At 45.2% G+C, this 15,743-nt stretch overlaps 1 protein-coding gene across 5 annotated transcripts in view; it reads left to right on the forward strand.

Moving 5' to 3' along the window:
- The window catches only part of KCNQ5 (potassium voltage-gated channel subfamily Q member 5), a gene marked incomplete at its 5' end in the record, with an annotated part of 580,126 nt that overhangs the window by 473,229 nt on the left and 91,154 nt on the right, over window positions 1-15,743 (forward strand). For all 5 annotated transcript variants that reach the window (XM_082633969.1, XM_082633971.1, XM_082633973.1 and 2 more), the window contains one exon: window positions 12,361-12,471. In XM_082633969.1, the coding sequence (XP_082490095.1) occupies window positions 12,361-12,471 (111 nt within the window). The remainder of the gene's footprint in view (window positions 1-12,360; window positions 12,472-15,743) is intronic.

Raw genomic sequence — 15,743 nt, forward strand, 5'->3', positions numbered from 1 at the left:
TAATATGAATAAAAATCAAAAATATATTCATCTGAAGATTAAGATTTTTTTCCTTAAATTATCAGAGTTAAATGTCTCCAAGATTGTGCCACTGATAACAAAGCATTCTGTTGGTTTAACAATTTGGTTTCCAACTCCTTTCCCTACCCCACAAGCAATAATGGCCACTTTGAAAGGAGGAAAGTGGAAAACCCAGAAGAGAGCAGTCATCTGACATTCTTAAAACACTTCTTATGTGTAGAGAACAAATGAAAATCTGTGACTCGCGGTGGGATAAACTGTGTAAACTGAGCAAACAGGAGGCTTTTCTAGCCAGCAAGGGGAAGACAACTGATCATCTAAGGCTTCAAAGCAGCGATTTGAATTAAAATTTAGATTTTGCGCCTCTGTGATAATTCTAACGTGCATGAGTGATGGGACACTCAGAAGCCCCTTCTCTGAGGTGCATCTGTTGGTGGGTCCACCTGGCAGCTCTCTGGCCTTCTGGCCTTCCGTCTTCCTTTCTCCTTCCTACTAATCAGAATTGCTGCACTGTGTGTTGAACAGTGTGTGGGAAGCTCTGAATGTGCCTCTCACTTAGTCACCAGCTTGTTTCTTTTGCCAGAACAACGCATGTAGCAGGTTTCCAAAGGTCATCTCTGTTCGTTTCAGGGAAAAGCAACATCTATTCATTGATTTCATTCCAGTAGTGCTATTTGACTGAAGTTTAACCTGTACTTAACAGGATCTTTGAATGGCCTAATTATGTCTCTTTAAAGAAAAAAAAAAATCTAGCCTTGAATACAAGGGTAAAAATTTTCTAAGGTGTTGAGCTTCTAGGAATAAAAAAGGCCTTGTTTGTCCACAGTGGGTTTGTTGATATTAACTGACTCATTCATGAAATCGTGTGAAGCCACAAAAAGCAAACAAGGAACTTATTAGTTCTATTCCTTATAAGAACACACTAGGTCTCCAGTGTGAAGTAAAACAAATTTAAAATACTGACTATACCTTTTATTATATGTTAATGAAGACCTTAATGAAATCTATGTCTGGATACATTTTAGTTAAAATTGTCCATGTTCAAAGTGAGAGAGTGGCATGGACATGTATACACTACCAAATGTAGAATAGATAGCTAGTGGGAAGCAGCTGCATAGCACAGGGAGATCAGCTCGGTGCTTTGTGACCGCCTGGAGGGGTGGGATAGGGAGGGTGGGAGGGAGACGCAAGAGGGAGGAGGTATGGGGATGTATGTATACGTATAGCTGATTCACTTTGTTATACAACAGAAACTAACACACCACTGTAATGCAACTATACTCCAATAAAGATGTTAAAAAAAATAAAAATAAAGATAAAATTGTCCATGTTGCATGTAATGGACACCTTGCTAACTATGGAAGTATCCAGAATACATAGGGAAATGAAAGCATCCTGAACTGGAGTGTTTCTTATTGCTAGGCTTTGGTGAAAAAAAAAAAGAAAAAAGAAAGAAATCCTCATTTCTTAAAAAAAGAAAAATGCCCGAAGTATCGACATTAAGTATAAAATGCCATTTGTAGGCTGTGGATCCCGTGTCCCAGTGAATTCTAAACAGTAAATACGAAACCCCTTCCATTAAGAAGGTGCTGGGGGCCGTACCCACACCAACTGCAGGAGGAACACGTGGTGCCGTCAGCACTGCCCAGAGCCAAGAACAGTTCAGAGAACTTTGATACCTGAAAACAATGCCATACTAGCGAACAACAGCACTTAGCCCACTGAGTAAGCGGGAGAATCCATACAAAGGGCTGGTCCTAAGCGCATGGCAGGTACCCAACCACAGATGCGGCTGCCATGGATGTGAGGTGGGAGAACCGCTACAGCCAAGGAACACAGAGCGGTACCTTCCTGGCACACCCACGGCTTAAGCGCAGAAGGGGCGTGGGAACTGGGGTTTCGGTGAAAAGATGTTCTGGCTTCTGAAGGAGCAACTGAAGAGGCGTTGATGACAGGGGACGTGTTGGGGCAGAGGGGAGGCTGAGGCCCCGGCTGCGGCTCCAGGACAGGAGGACCTTCTGGTTGCTGGGCCGAGTTCCATTTAACGTTATTTCCTATTATTATTATCTGCCTTTCCAGTTGCTTTGGGTTTATTCTGAAGTAATTTAAAAACAGGTTTTCCCACAGTTATGTTTTATTATGATCTCCTACTTTGCTGTTATCATTTTCTTCCTTTTGATTGGCTGAAACAACTTATGATCCCATCCTCCTGAAGTCATTTTTCCTGGTAATGACCTATTCTTGAAGGCCAGCTTGTCCTCTTTCGATTTACCACTATTCCTGTGACGAAGACAGTGTTCAACAGGTTTTTTTAAAGACGCAAACAACAGCGGATGGTATAAATCTACTCTTGAGCAAGCATCTGAAAAATACAGCCTCCACCTCAGACCTGTGCCTGAGATGATTCCTTCAGGCATGTAGAGGATTTGATGTCGGCCAGAGCTAGTCCCAGAATTCATGCTAAAAACCTGACAATCTTTCTCCAAGCATCAATATAGGAGGCTCTGCATTCAACAGGTTGTGCAGCCCAAATATATGCCATGAGTTTCATCCCCCTGCAAAATCTAAGAATAGGAAATGGTGCACATTTGTGGAAAGATCTAAGATACCCTTGTCACTGATAACATCTGTTCCCCTTCCGAGAATCAACCCTCCTTCCGTCAGGTTCACCAGGACAAAATGTTTTCTGCCACCTCGTAGAAGCTGTTGCTTTCTGACGTATCTGAGTTGGAGAATTAACTGCATCTGCTGGTACCATTAATTAAAGTTCTGTTTCTTACTACCAATGCATTACCCGATGGTATCCAAGCCTTACTTTACTTCTAACCATTCAAGATTATTAACAACCAAGTGAAAACTGAGACACACATAGCCCAGCCATTACCCCCCAAAACAGCTGAGTGGTCAGTAACCTCTCCAAGTGCCACGCCTACCTTAAGGGCGTTTATGGGGTATACTGGTTATAAGTCTCTGTGGGGAACTCTTTCCTAAGATGTCAGTTCCTTGAAAATTGTCACCGCACACTCGACTCTGGACACTTTTGCTCAGTATTACTCCATAAGCACTGAGCACGTGCTGTATTGAAAAAAAAAAACATATTATAGTCAGGAGACCAGGGTTCCAACCCCATTGTTATTGGAGGTGTAATATTAAGCAATTTCTTAATATCTCTCTAAAACTGAGAAAAGACTAGTACCCAAAGACAAAGTTGCTGTGTGTATTAAATGAGATTAGGACGTGTAAATGTACTTTATCAAGCACTAGACAGATGTTAGTCACCACTATTACTACATATTTGACCACAGTCCTGGAAGAACAGTATGGAATGCTAATGCCCTGAGCTCCCTGCCACAGCAGAACCCACATTTTATGATGCCACCAACACAGGAGTTTCTGATGTTTGAAGATCAAAACTCTTTCTGATGTACTAGTTCAAGGTGACCAAATGTCAAAACTGACTGTGCAGATTCTGTGACTACCCACTATCTGAAACCGTATGCTCAGGAAGTGGCCCAAAGAGAAGAGAAGGGAAGAAAAGAGACTCGAAAGAAGAGAAAAAGAGCAAAGAGGAGGAAAAGGGAAGGGGAGGGGAGGGCGGAAGGGGAAAGGAGATTGCTGACAACTGTCAACATGAATCTTCTTCTCTTAAAGGACCCCCTTAGGAACCTTCATGCACTGTTGGTGGGAAGGTAAATTGGTGAAGCCACTATGGAAACCAGTATAGAGGTTCCTCAAAAACATTAAGACTGGACTTCCCTGGTGGTGCAGTGGTTGAGAGTCCGCCTGCTGGTGCAGGAGACACAGGTTCGTGCCCCGGTCCAAGAAGATCCCACATGCCGCAGAGCGGCTGGGCCTGTGAGCCATGGCCGCTGAGCCTGCGCATCCGGAGCCTGTGCTCCACAGTGGGAGAGGCCACAACAGTGAGAGGCCTGCGTACCACCAAAAAAAAAAAAAAAAAAAAAAAAAAAAAAAAAAAACAACATTAAGACTAGAGAGCAGACAGCAGAAGCAAGAAGGACTACAGTCCTGCAGCCTGTGGAACAAAAACCACATTCACAGAAAGATAGACAAGATGAAAAGGCAGAGGGCTATGTACCAGATGAAAGAACAAGATAAAAGCCCAGAAAAACAACTAAATGAAGTGGAGATAGGCAACCTTCCATAAAAAGAATTCAGAATAATGATAGTGAAGATGATCCAGAACCTCGGAAAAACAATGGAGGCAAATAATGAGAAGATGCAAGACATGTTTAACAAAGACCTAGAAGAATTAAAGAACAAACAAACAAAGATGAACAATACAATAACTGAAATGAAAACTACACTAGAGGAATCAATAGCAGAATAACTGAGGCAGAAGAACGGATAAGTGACCTGGAAGACAGAATGGTGGAATTCACTGCGGTGGAACAGAATAAAGAAAAAGAATGAAAAGAAATGAAGACAGCCTAAGAGACCTCTTGGACAACATTAAATGCAACAACATTTGCATTATAGAGGTCCCAGAAGGAGAAGAGAGAGAGAAAGGACCAGAGAAAATATTTGAAGAGATTATAGTAGAAAACTTTCCTAACATGGGAAAGGAAATAGCCAACCAAGTCCAGGAAGCGCAGAGAGTCCCATACGGGATAAACCCAAGGAGAAACATGCTGAGACACATAGTAATCAAACTGGCAAAAATTAAAGACAAAGAAAAATTATTGAAAGCAGCAAGGGAAAAATGACAAAGAGCATACAAGGGAACTCCCATAAGGTTAACAGCTGATTTCTCAGCAGAAACTCTACAAGCCAGAAGGGAGTGGCATGATAAAGTGATAAAAGGGATGAACCTACAACCAAGATTACTCTACCCAGCAAGGATCTCATTCAGATTCAATGGAGAAATCAGAAGCTTTACAGACAAGCAAAAGCCAAGAGAATTCAGCACCACCAAACCACCTCGACAACAAATGCTAAAGGAACTTCTCTAAGTGGGAAACACAAGAGAAGAAAAGGACCTACAAAAACACACCCAAAACAATTAAGAAAATGGTCATAGGAACATACATATCAATAATTACCTTAAACGTGAATGGATTCAATGCTCCAACCAAAAGGCACAGGCTTGCTGAATGGATACAAAAATAAGACCCATATATATGCTATCTACAAGAGACCCACTTCAGACCTAGGGACACACACAGACTGAAAGTGGGGGGATGGAAAAAGATATTCCATGCAAATGGAAATCAAAAGAAAGCTGGAGTAGCAATACTCATATCAGATAAAATAGATTTTAAAATAAAGAATGTTACAAGAGACAAGGAAGGACACTACATAATGATCAAGGGATCAATCCAAGAAGAAGATATAACAATTATAAATATAGGTGCACCCAACATAGGAGCACCTCAATGCGTAAGGCAACTGCTAACAACTATAAAAGAGGAAATCGACAGTGACACAATAATAGTGAGTGACTTTAACACCTCACTTACACCAATGGACAGATCATCCAAAATGAAAATAAATAAGAAAACAGAAAAAAAAAAAAACATTAAGACTAGAACTACCACTGGTCCTGCAATTCCACTCCAAAGAAAACAAAAATACTAATTGGAAAAGATATATGCAACCCATGTTCATAGCAGCGTTATTTACAAATTATGGAAGCAACCTAAGTGCCCATCAGTGGATGAATGGAGAAAGAAGATGTGGTACATAAATACAATGGAATATTATTCAGCCATAAAAAGAATGAAATCTTGCCGTTTGCAACAACATGGATGGACCTAGAGGGCATTATGCCAAGTGAAATAAGTCAGACAGAGAAAGACAAACACTGTATGATGTCACTTATATGTGGAAACTGAAAAACAAAACAAATGAACAAACATAAAACAGAAACAGAATTACAGATATAGAAAACAAACAGGTGGTTGCCAGAGGGCAGAGGGGAGGGAGAGGGAAGAAACAGGTGAGGGAGATGGAGAGGTACAAATTTCAGTTGTGAAAGGTACAGTGTGGGAAATATAGCCAGTAACTATGTGATGTCTTTGTATGATGACATCGTAACTAGACATATGTGGGGATCATTTTGAAATGTTATAGAAATACCAAATCACTATGTTGTGTAACAGGAACTAGCATAGTGTTGTAGGTCAGTTAAACCTCAAAAACAAACAGACTCATAGAAAAAGAGATCAGATTTGTGGTCACCAGAAGGTGAGGAGTGCAGGAGAGGGGAGATTGGATGAAGATGGTCAAAGGTACAAACTTCCAGCTATAAGTACTAGGGATGTGATGTACCACACAGTAAGTATAATGAACACTGCTGTACATTATGTATGAAAGTTGTTAACAGAATAAATCCTCAGAGATTTTAAGACAATAAAAGTATTTTTCCATTTCTTTAATGTTGTCTCTGTATGAGATGATGGGTGGTCACTGAACTTGGTGTGCTAATCATTTCACGATGTGTGCAAGCCAGAGCATTATGCTGTGCACCTTGAACTTATGCAGTGCTGTGTGTCAATAATATCTCAATAAAACTGGAAGAAAAAATAAATAAATAAAATAAAAAATAATTTTTTTAAAAGGACCCCCTTAGGGGGAAATTATGCTGTGCTGTGGAAATCTACAGACAGTATATTCTTAATTGTTCACATGAATGCATTAGCTATAAACTACTATTCATGACTGTATCCTCAAAACCAGACCAATAAAAGTTTGTTGATTTGTTGCTTGAAGAAACGAAGGTAAAATTTATATCTCCTGGTCTCAAATTAATTCTGCTCTTGGAAACAAACAAATAACTGTAGCCTAACCAATGTTTAGATTGTAATCTGAACACAGCATCTGCCATCTCATTAAAGGAAAAAAAAAATCAGGAAAGCCTGGGCCCGAATTTGCATTCGTTCTGCTGTATCGTTCCTGAGGAAGAAATAATTGATGGTTGAACCCACTAAGGTGCGCCGAGCTGACCTTCAACTTTGCTGCCACAATTACACCTTCATGCCAGTGTTCACAACCCACCGACTTTCAGAGAATACCGTTTCTCACCTGCATGACTGCAGTTGAGCTCAGGGGCAGGAGGGCAAAGCTGTATCTGAGCTGCTCCCACCTGCCACACCATCGTCCAGTACACGTCCACCTGCAGAGACAGCATGAACCGCCGGCATCGCTGAGCCGGCCTGCTGGGGCAGCTGGCCAAGTGGGCCTGTCCCTCCACACCCTGATCTGCCCTGTCAGGCGGCTCTGCCAGCTTCCACCTCCAGTCGTAAAGTGTGACAACCAATGCGTCCTCTTGCTCAATGAAAGGATCACTTTGCTGAAACTGCACTGAAAAAGATATTGGAACCTTTTTAAAGTTTATCTTTTAATTGTTTAAAGTAAATTCAAAACTTCATGACCTTTCCAGTGATACTGTCAACACCATGGTCAAAAGTCAATGAGTAGGGGCTTCCCTGGTGGCGCAGTGGTTGAGAGTCCGCCTGCCGATGCAGGGGACACGGGTTCGTGCCCCGGTCCGGGAAGATCCCACATGCCGCGGAGTGGCTGTGCCCGTGAGCCATGGCCGCTGAGCCTGTGCATCCGGAGCCTGTGCTCCACAACGGGAGAGGCCACAGCAGTGAGAGAGTGAGAGGCCCGCGTACCGCAAAAAAAAAAAAAAAAAAAAAAAAAAAAACCCACTCTGAGCACTGAGCCACAAGGAGAACAGCTCAGATGTGTGATCGGAATGGAAAGCAGACGGAGAAGTGCAAAGTATTGCTGTGACTAAACCATGACATTTCTCCTTCCCTTTATTATTATTAATAAACTACTGGAAAGGATTAAGCTGTCTTGCAGAACACGTATAAATAGATTAAAATCAGGAACCTGTAATAAAATGGAGCCAGGAAGGCTGCTTCTGCAATCTCAAGGAATTCCTTTGAGAATCCTCTACCCATACTGCTGGTGGCATCTGATTCACTTGGCTGCTGGGTTCTACTGCCAGTTCCCTCGCACAACCTCACAGCCTCACAGCCTGGGCCTTTCCTGTTCCAGGCCCTTTGCTCCCCACAGGTGACCCTCCTTCTCCTTCACTGTTGACGGGAACTGGCCTGAGCTTTCCAGCCCTGCCCTCCTCTCACACTGCCAAGACTAACCCTCCACCGTGTCCTTGACCTTATGTCCCCTCCTCCTCGGGTACCCCCCATCATAAAGCTCCCCCCTGCCCTCCTCAGCCTCGGCCTCTCTGCAGACAGGCACAAACACACCCTAGAAAGCACCCACTCACATCAGAGATTTCCGGGAGTTCTGGCCCCATATTTCTCACTCTGTTGCCAGTGTTCTTGAAAGAATTCTTTATTTATTTACTAAATATTTATTGCGTTCCTCTTACTCTGGTGGCAAACATCATGCTGGATGTTAGAGAGAAAACAGAGTAAAGACACGGTCCCTCCTTCTAGTAGAGGAAATAAGGACCCTCCCCAGAGGAAAGTAGAGCAGTAGTAGACTGCCCCTCATGATGAGTGCTGACAGGAAACGAGCAGGACAGAGAGAGGCCAGAGGCCGCCTGTGGACAGTGGGCAGGGTAGGCCTCTCTGGGGACAGAGTGTTTTGGATAACACCTGAAGGATGAGGAGCCCCAGGGAGACTGGGGGCTGAGGGAGCAGAACGTGCAAAGGCCCTGTGGCAGGATAGCCTGGCCGTTGGAGGAGCTGAAAGGACACTGTAGTTAAAGTGCAGTGAGCAAGGGGGGACCAGGGGGACGTTGGAGACTTGGGCAGAGACCAGGTCACAAGGTCCGTAGCTAGGAGCTTAGAATTTATTCTGAATTTGGTGAATAGCCATTGAAGGGTTTTTAGAGAGGAGTAAGAAAATAATAGCCCTTGCAGGTGTGCAGAGAAGGAAGTGAGAGTGGCTAGAGCAAAAGCAGGAGGAGCAACTGAGAGACGGCGGCTTATGATGCGCATGAGTCAGGACACGGGGGCAGCCTCGGTGCACGGCGATGAGCGTGCAGGCAGGTGTGGTGTATACACGGCGGCGCTACTCAGCCATGAAGACGAGGAAACCCTGTCGTCTGCGACCACGTGCGTGGACCTTGAGCGTTAAGTGAAACAAGGCAGACAAAGACAGACACTGTGTGATCTCACTTATATGTGGAAACTTACCCAAAAAAACCACGGAAAGAGATGACATTTGTGGTTACGAGAGGGGCAGGGGGTGGAGGAAGGTGGTCAAAAGGCACCAACTTCCAGTTCTAAGATAAACTAGTACCAGGGATGTTAGTACCACATGGTGACTGTAGTTGACATTCCCATATGATATACAGGAAAGCTAAGGGAGTAAAGCCTAAAAGTTCTCATCACTCTTTTCTTTCTCTGCATCTCTTTGAGATGACGGATGTTCACTAACCCTGTTGTCGTCATTTCACAGTACGTGTCAATCAAACCATCATGCCACACACCTTAAACAGTGATGTATGTCAACCATTCCTTAATAAAACTGGAATCATTATCGTCTAAAAAAAAAAGAGGCTGCTCTAGCAGCCCGGTCTTCGGTGGTGGCCGTGATGACAGAGAGAAGGCAGTGGGATTGGGGAGATCAAAGCAGCGGAACCTGCTGAGGTATTCAGAGAGACACCTGCGGGGAGGGAGCGGTGGCAGTGCCACAAGGCTTCTGACTGAGCAGCACGGTGGACGGTGGGGCTCTCGACCAGGAGGGGGTGTCATTGGGGGAGCGGCGGGTTTAGCATGATACAATGTCCGTTTTAAACATGTTCAGTTTATTTTTTTATTTGTTTCACATCCTTTAATTCACAACACCTGCTTTTATTTTATTTTACTTTATTTAGTTTTTTGGCCGTGCAGCATGCGGGATCCTAGTTCCCCGACCAGGGATCCAGCCCATGCCCCCTGCAGCAGAAGCGTGGAGTCTTAACTGCTGGACCACCAGGGAAGTCCCTAGACCTGTTCAATTTAAATGACTGTGCAGCATCCCAACAGAATACCTGCTGCGGATGTGTGAATCCAAAGCTCAAAAGAGTGGTCTGGCCTGGAGGTAGAAACTCAGTGTGTTCAGCATAAAAATGGTATTTATACCCATGAGAGCATTTCACGTCGCTGGGGAAGAGAGAGAAAGGAGGGGAGAGGGGGAAAGGAAAATTACAGAAGAATAGAATTTTTTTATAAAGTTATTTATTTCATTTACTTATTTTTGGCTGCGTTGGGTCTTCGTTGCGGTGCGCGGGCTTCTCATTGCGGTGGCTTCTCTTGTTGCGGAGCACAGGCTCTAGGTGCACAGGCTTCAGTACTTGCAGCACGTGGGTTTCAGTAGTTGTGGCTCACGGTCTCAGTAGTTGTGGCTCGTGGGCTCTAGAGTGCAGGCTCAGTAGTTGCGGTGCACGGGCTTAGTTGCTCCGCGGCAGGTGGGATCTTCCCGGACCAGGGCTCGAACCCATGTCCCCTGCATCGGCAGACGGATTCTCAACCACTGCGCCACCAGGGAAGTCTTGAGAAGAACAGAATTTTTAAAAGAGAAAAAGACCCAAAAGCAAAGCTTAAGAATCCAGTATTTGGAGGTGGGCTGGCGTAGGAGGAGCCACGTAAAAGGAGCCGCCGAAGATGTAAAAGGAGAAGCACAGAAGCGAGGAGAGAGGAGAGGGGCTAGGGAGCGGTGGCCAGCTGAACCGAGCGCTTCCGGAGGGTCTCCATCACAGAGTGCCTCGTCTTCCACCATTTCTGCCTCTCAACTTATTGGCCCTCCTTCAGAGCCCGGGGAGGACAACCTGCCCCAAACCGCTGCTGTTAGAAATCACCAGTGACCCCTGTCTCTGTGTCCACATCTTTTCTCAGTCATTCTCCTTGTTTTCCCTAAGCCTGTGGCATCAGGGCTCACCTGGTCCTCTGTGAAACTCTCTTCATTGAGTTTCCGTTTCTATAACCCATTCCTAGTCCTCCTACTTTTGAAAAACTGTCTTGTCCTCTGACTTTCCTTTCCCCTCCATCCCTTACATGCCTGTGTCTCCTGAGGAGGTGCCCTTGGCCCCTCATTTCTTCACAGAGCTTAAAGAGTCACTCGGTTTCCTATTCCAAAACCCACATTTCATGCCAACCTCAATCTCTCTCAAGACTCAAGCTCTCCTTCTTAATTCGTTGCTCAGACATTTCTAGATCAGCATCATACTGATAGTTTAAAAACCCTCATTTGAAAGCCACTCTTCTTTGCTCCAAACCCTCCTCTTGCTCATTATCATACTTCTATTTATGGGGCAATCATCTTCCCAGTTGAAACTTTCAAGTCATGTAGATTTCGTCTTTCCCTTCCTCTCAGACGTGCTTCTTTTGAACTTCCTCAGCTCATCTCTTTACTCTCCACCCGGTACTGTCCCATTCCTGCTGTTCTGGTTCAGTTGCCCCATCATTCTGCCACATCAGGCAGAACCTCGTTGGTCCTGGAGCAGAGCCAGGGCTTTGTTCTAAGGCACATGGGCAGCCCCTGGGGCACTTGACCATCGGGGAGACATGACCCAGGGATCATTTTTCAAAGACACTCCCTGGTCCAGCTTCAGCGTAGCTGGTTAGCCTCCTCTTCAGACCCACCGTGCTCCGGCCCAACTGAATACACGTTCCAGAACCCACCCTGTTTATTTCACTGCTGTGCAGCTGGTCACCTGTTTCCCCTCCCTAGATCACTCTATCATTTCTGCCTCTCAAAATATTAGCCCTCCTTCAAAGCCTGGGTATGATGACATCTTCCCAACAAAGCTGCTTCAACACCCCAAGCTGGTAATAATCTCTTTGAATTTGAGCAGCAAATTATTTTGTGCATTCATCATAATACCTGTCTTGCCCTATTTTGCCTTTTAATGATTTGTGTGTAACATATCTCCCCTCTTATGCCATAAATATCTCAGGACAGGAACTACGTACCTCTCATTTTTGTTCCACTACAAATCAAAACACATACCTTGCACACACCAGACCTTCAGGAAATGCCCGCCAAAGAAATAAATGGGCAGCCTGAATTAACATAAACTATTGTTTTGTGTACTGATCCAGTCCTGAATCCATAGTGCTATCATTTCTATATTACTGATGGTTATCCACTTACTATATAATATAGCCTTTCTTTAAATGCACTTAGAAAAGATGGAAAATTGTGTTATAAGGGAGGAACAAGTATGTAGTTTATTCCCTTCCTTAAACAAAGAGAAGTTCTGTTATGCGTCATGGAAAATTAAAGCACAGTAATAAAATGCACCAACCAGACTGGTTGAATGCTGATTTAGTGGAAACATTGCTTTGCCTCCTGTTCATGGGTCCTGACTTTCCTCTCAAGTACTTAAGCTGCACGTCCTATTTATTTTGTTTTTAGATAACATTGACCACAATCGGCTATGGAGACAAAACCCCCCTGACCTGGCTGGGAAGGCTGCTCTCTGCAGGCTTTGCACTCCTGGGCATTTCTTTCTTTGCACTTCCTGCTGTGAGTATCTTTGCAAAAATTAAGCACTTTCAGTTGGATCTGGGAGGTTTATTAGCATGAGCTTTCACAAAATGGTATGCCCTAGAACATAGCTATATCATTTACTAATATCATTTTTCTGATGTAATGTTGACTTTTCTACATGTATCTAGTTGGATAATTTACAAAATACGGTCTTCCCTTGGAGTCGCTTAACTCGAGAGTCTTATACCAGCTGAGGCTTTAGGACCAAATGATAATTCAGGCAACACCACCTCTCAGTCAACAGGCTGCTAATACATTGAAAATATGTGTAAAGATTTAAAGATATCCTCCTCTTAAACTGATGGCTCCCATTAGGTGCATAAGGCGTGCACTCCTGAAGAGATGCATGTGCCCACGTGGAGTATCTACCTCTCAGGTCCACTTGAGTGAAAAGCATACAAATTTAAAGGGTTTTTATTAATGTGTCAGATGATTTATTCCTTGTGTCATCATTGATTTTTGCTAACACCCAGTTTCTTATCAGAATGAAGAACACACTTCCCTTCTCTTAAGCTTCTGATTATTTTCTCCGTACTGGATGAAGCCTTCCTTTCTGATTGTTTTATCCTCTTGTGTCTTCAAAGGCACTTGGTCAGAGTATTACCACTTGCCCCCCTCCCCAAGATCTCACCTTTGGCTTCCCCTTATTGGAGAGGAGCCAACAAGCAGGACTGTGAGAGCTGTGGCCGCCGTCCGCTTAGGGAACAGCAGCCTCGGTCTTGCCCCAGACACAGCCTGGCTCATGTCACAGCCTGTGCTGCAGAGACCCCAGGGCAGCCCTCCCAGGAGCCAAGGGGGTGGGGCCTTCAGCACCACAGCCTGTAGCTGCCGGGGCACCCCCTCTGCCTGGGACCCCTTGTCCTTCCTGTGGCCAGAGCTCAGCTCCAGCCTGACCAGCTGGTTGCACCCCGGACCATCCAAGGTCAGAGAATGGTCCCAAGAGACCACGCGAGAGCACGGGCATCAGACCCCACTTTGAATCCGGGTTTGTCATGTGCTGCCCACGTGTGACTGTGTTGGTTTGCTAGGGCTGCTGCAACAAGGCATCACGGAGTAGTTGGCTTGACTTAAACAACAGAACTTTATTGTCTCATAGTTCTGGAGGCTGGAAGTCCAGGATCACGGAGCTGGCAGGGCCGGTTCTTCCTGAGGGCTGCAAGGGAGGATGTGGCCAGGCCTCTTCCAGGGCTCATAGACGGCAGTCTGAGCACTGTGTCTTCACATCATGTTCCCTCTGCCCATGTCTGTGTCTAGGTTTCCTCTTAAAAGGACACCAGGGGGGCTCCCCTGGTAGCTCAGGAGTTAAGAATCCGCCTGCCAGTGCAGGGAACACAGGTTCAAGCCCCGGTCCAGGAAGATCCCACATGCAGCAGAGCAGCTAGGCCTGTGAGCCATGGCCGCTGAGCCTGCGTGTCCGGAGCCTGTGCTCCGCAATGGGAGAGGCCACAACAGTGAGAGGCCCGCGTACCGCAAAAAAAAAAAAAAAAAAAAGGACACCAGGGAGGCTCCCCTGGTGGCTCAGGAGTTAAGAATCCACCTGCCAGTGCAGGGAACACAGGTTCGAGCCCTGGTCCGAGAAGATCCCACATGCCATGGGGTAACTAAGCCTGTGCGCCGCAACTACTGAGCCCACGTGCCACTACCACTGAAGCCTAAAGCCCATGCCCTGCAACAAGGGAAGCCACCGCAATGAGAAGCCCGCGCACCACAAGGAAGAGCAGCCCCCACTCACCGCAACTAGAGAAAGCCCAAGTGCAGCAAGGAAGACCCAACGCAGCCGAAAATAAACAAATTAATTAATTAATTATTTTTTTTAAAAAGCACACCAGACATATTAGGATAGGGCCACCCTAATGAGCTCACTATAACTTGATCACCTTCGTAAAGACCTTTTCTCCAAATAAGGTCACATCTGAGGTCCTGGTCATTAGGACTACAACCTATGAATTTTGGACACAAGTCAGCCCGTAAGAGAAACCCTGAGTACATTTCTTTATCAATGTCAGGTAGGAAAAATGATCACACCCAGAGAAAACCTGTTAAGACCAATGACGTAAGTCAGGTGCTTGTCACAATGAAAATTTTCATGATGTGTGTGTTTCCTGCTGTGACAAAATGAAGCAGAGTCCAGAGTCAGCTGAATCTGGCAACCTCAGCAGTTCAGACCAGAATTCAATTCTCTGCCCAGCAATTCAGTGGGCAGAGACCCACTCAATAACCAGATTCCCTACAGGAAGATACCTTTAGAAACAGTAAAATGTAGTGTTGCTCTCTTTTCCCAAAATAATGGCACAAAAGATCTGCCTCTGTTGTGTTTATACTTATCCTGAGGCCACACGTATAACAACCCGTGTGATCCCTCGAAGAACTACAGGCAGGGAAGGAGGCCCCCTCTGGACTGTCCCCCTGGGCACCCGTGTATGTGCCATCCTCCCAGGAGAGCCTCGAGGCTCGTTCATAACCTTTGGTTAATTTAGAGAAAAGTCTGGTAAACTGAGCTCTGTGGTTTCATACCTCTGAGGCTTATAGACAGCAATGTAGAAGTACGGTGATAGAACACACATTAGACCAGGAAGAGGTAACAGCAAGGGAGGGAAAAGAAAAGGGTAAGAAGTGAGCAGACATAAGTGTTCAAAGGGGTAAAGACCTGGGCCACTTGGCCTGAAGGTCAGCCCACCTCCGGGAGCTGGTGCTCCCGCCCAGGGAGGTGCCCTGACTCCATCCTGAGACCACGGACCATCACAGGAGGTTCAACTGTGTGGCTGTTAGGTTAAGGGTCAGAGACTAAGTGGTCATTCTTGTAAAGGTTTCCCAATAAAGTGATTACAATTTTATATGCAAATTAAATTAACACATGTTGGAGATCTGAACATCTTGCTTGCATAGACCACGCCCTAACAGCGCCAAGCAAAGTAGACTTCACCGTGGATCTTTTCACTGCAGCCTCTCGTTAGGGTCTTACTTACACTGAGTTCTTACTTGAATGAAAGACTCAGTGGCTCCCGCATACCTCTAAATAACACAAGGTGGCTGGAAATGCCGTTATGTCTTGTGCACCCGATGGGCTGGCAGGGTGTCGGATTGAAATTAGGAGAACACGTTGGCATTTTGCTGAGAAAAGTCAGAGGTGGATTGTGGCCCATCCCTGTTTGAGGTCCTTCTACCCAGGAGACCGAGGACCAAGAAAGAGAAGCTCCTTTCCCCATCTTTCCCTCAAAGCAGAAGGACTCTCCCACACATCACAGAGT

Source organism: Mesoplodon mirus, assembly GCF_964341445.2.
Source record: "Mesoplodon mirus genome assembly, chromosome: 10".
Classification (NCBI taxonomy): domain Eukaryota; kingdom Metazoa; phylum Chordata; class Mammalia; order Artiodactyla; family Ziphiidae; genus Mesoplodon; species Mesoplodon mirus.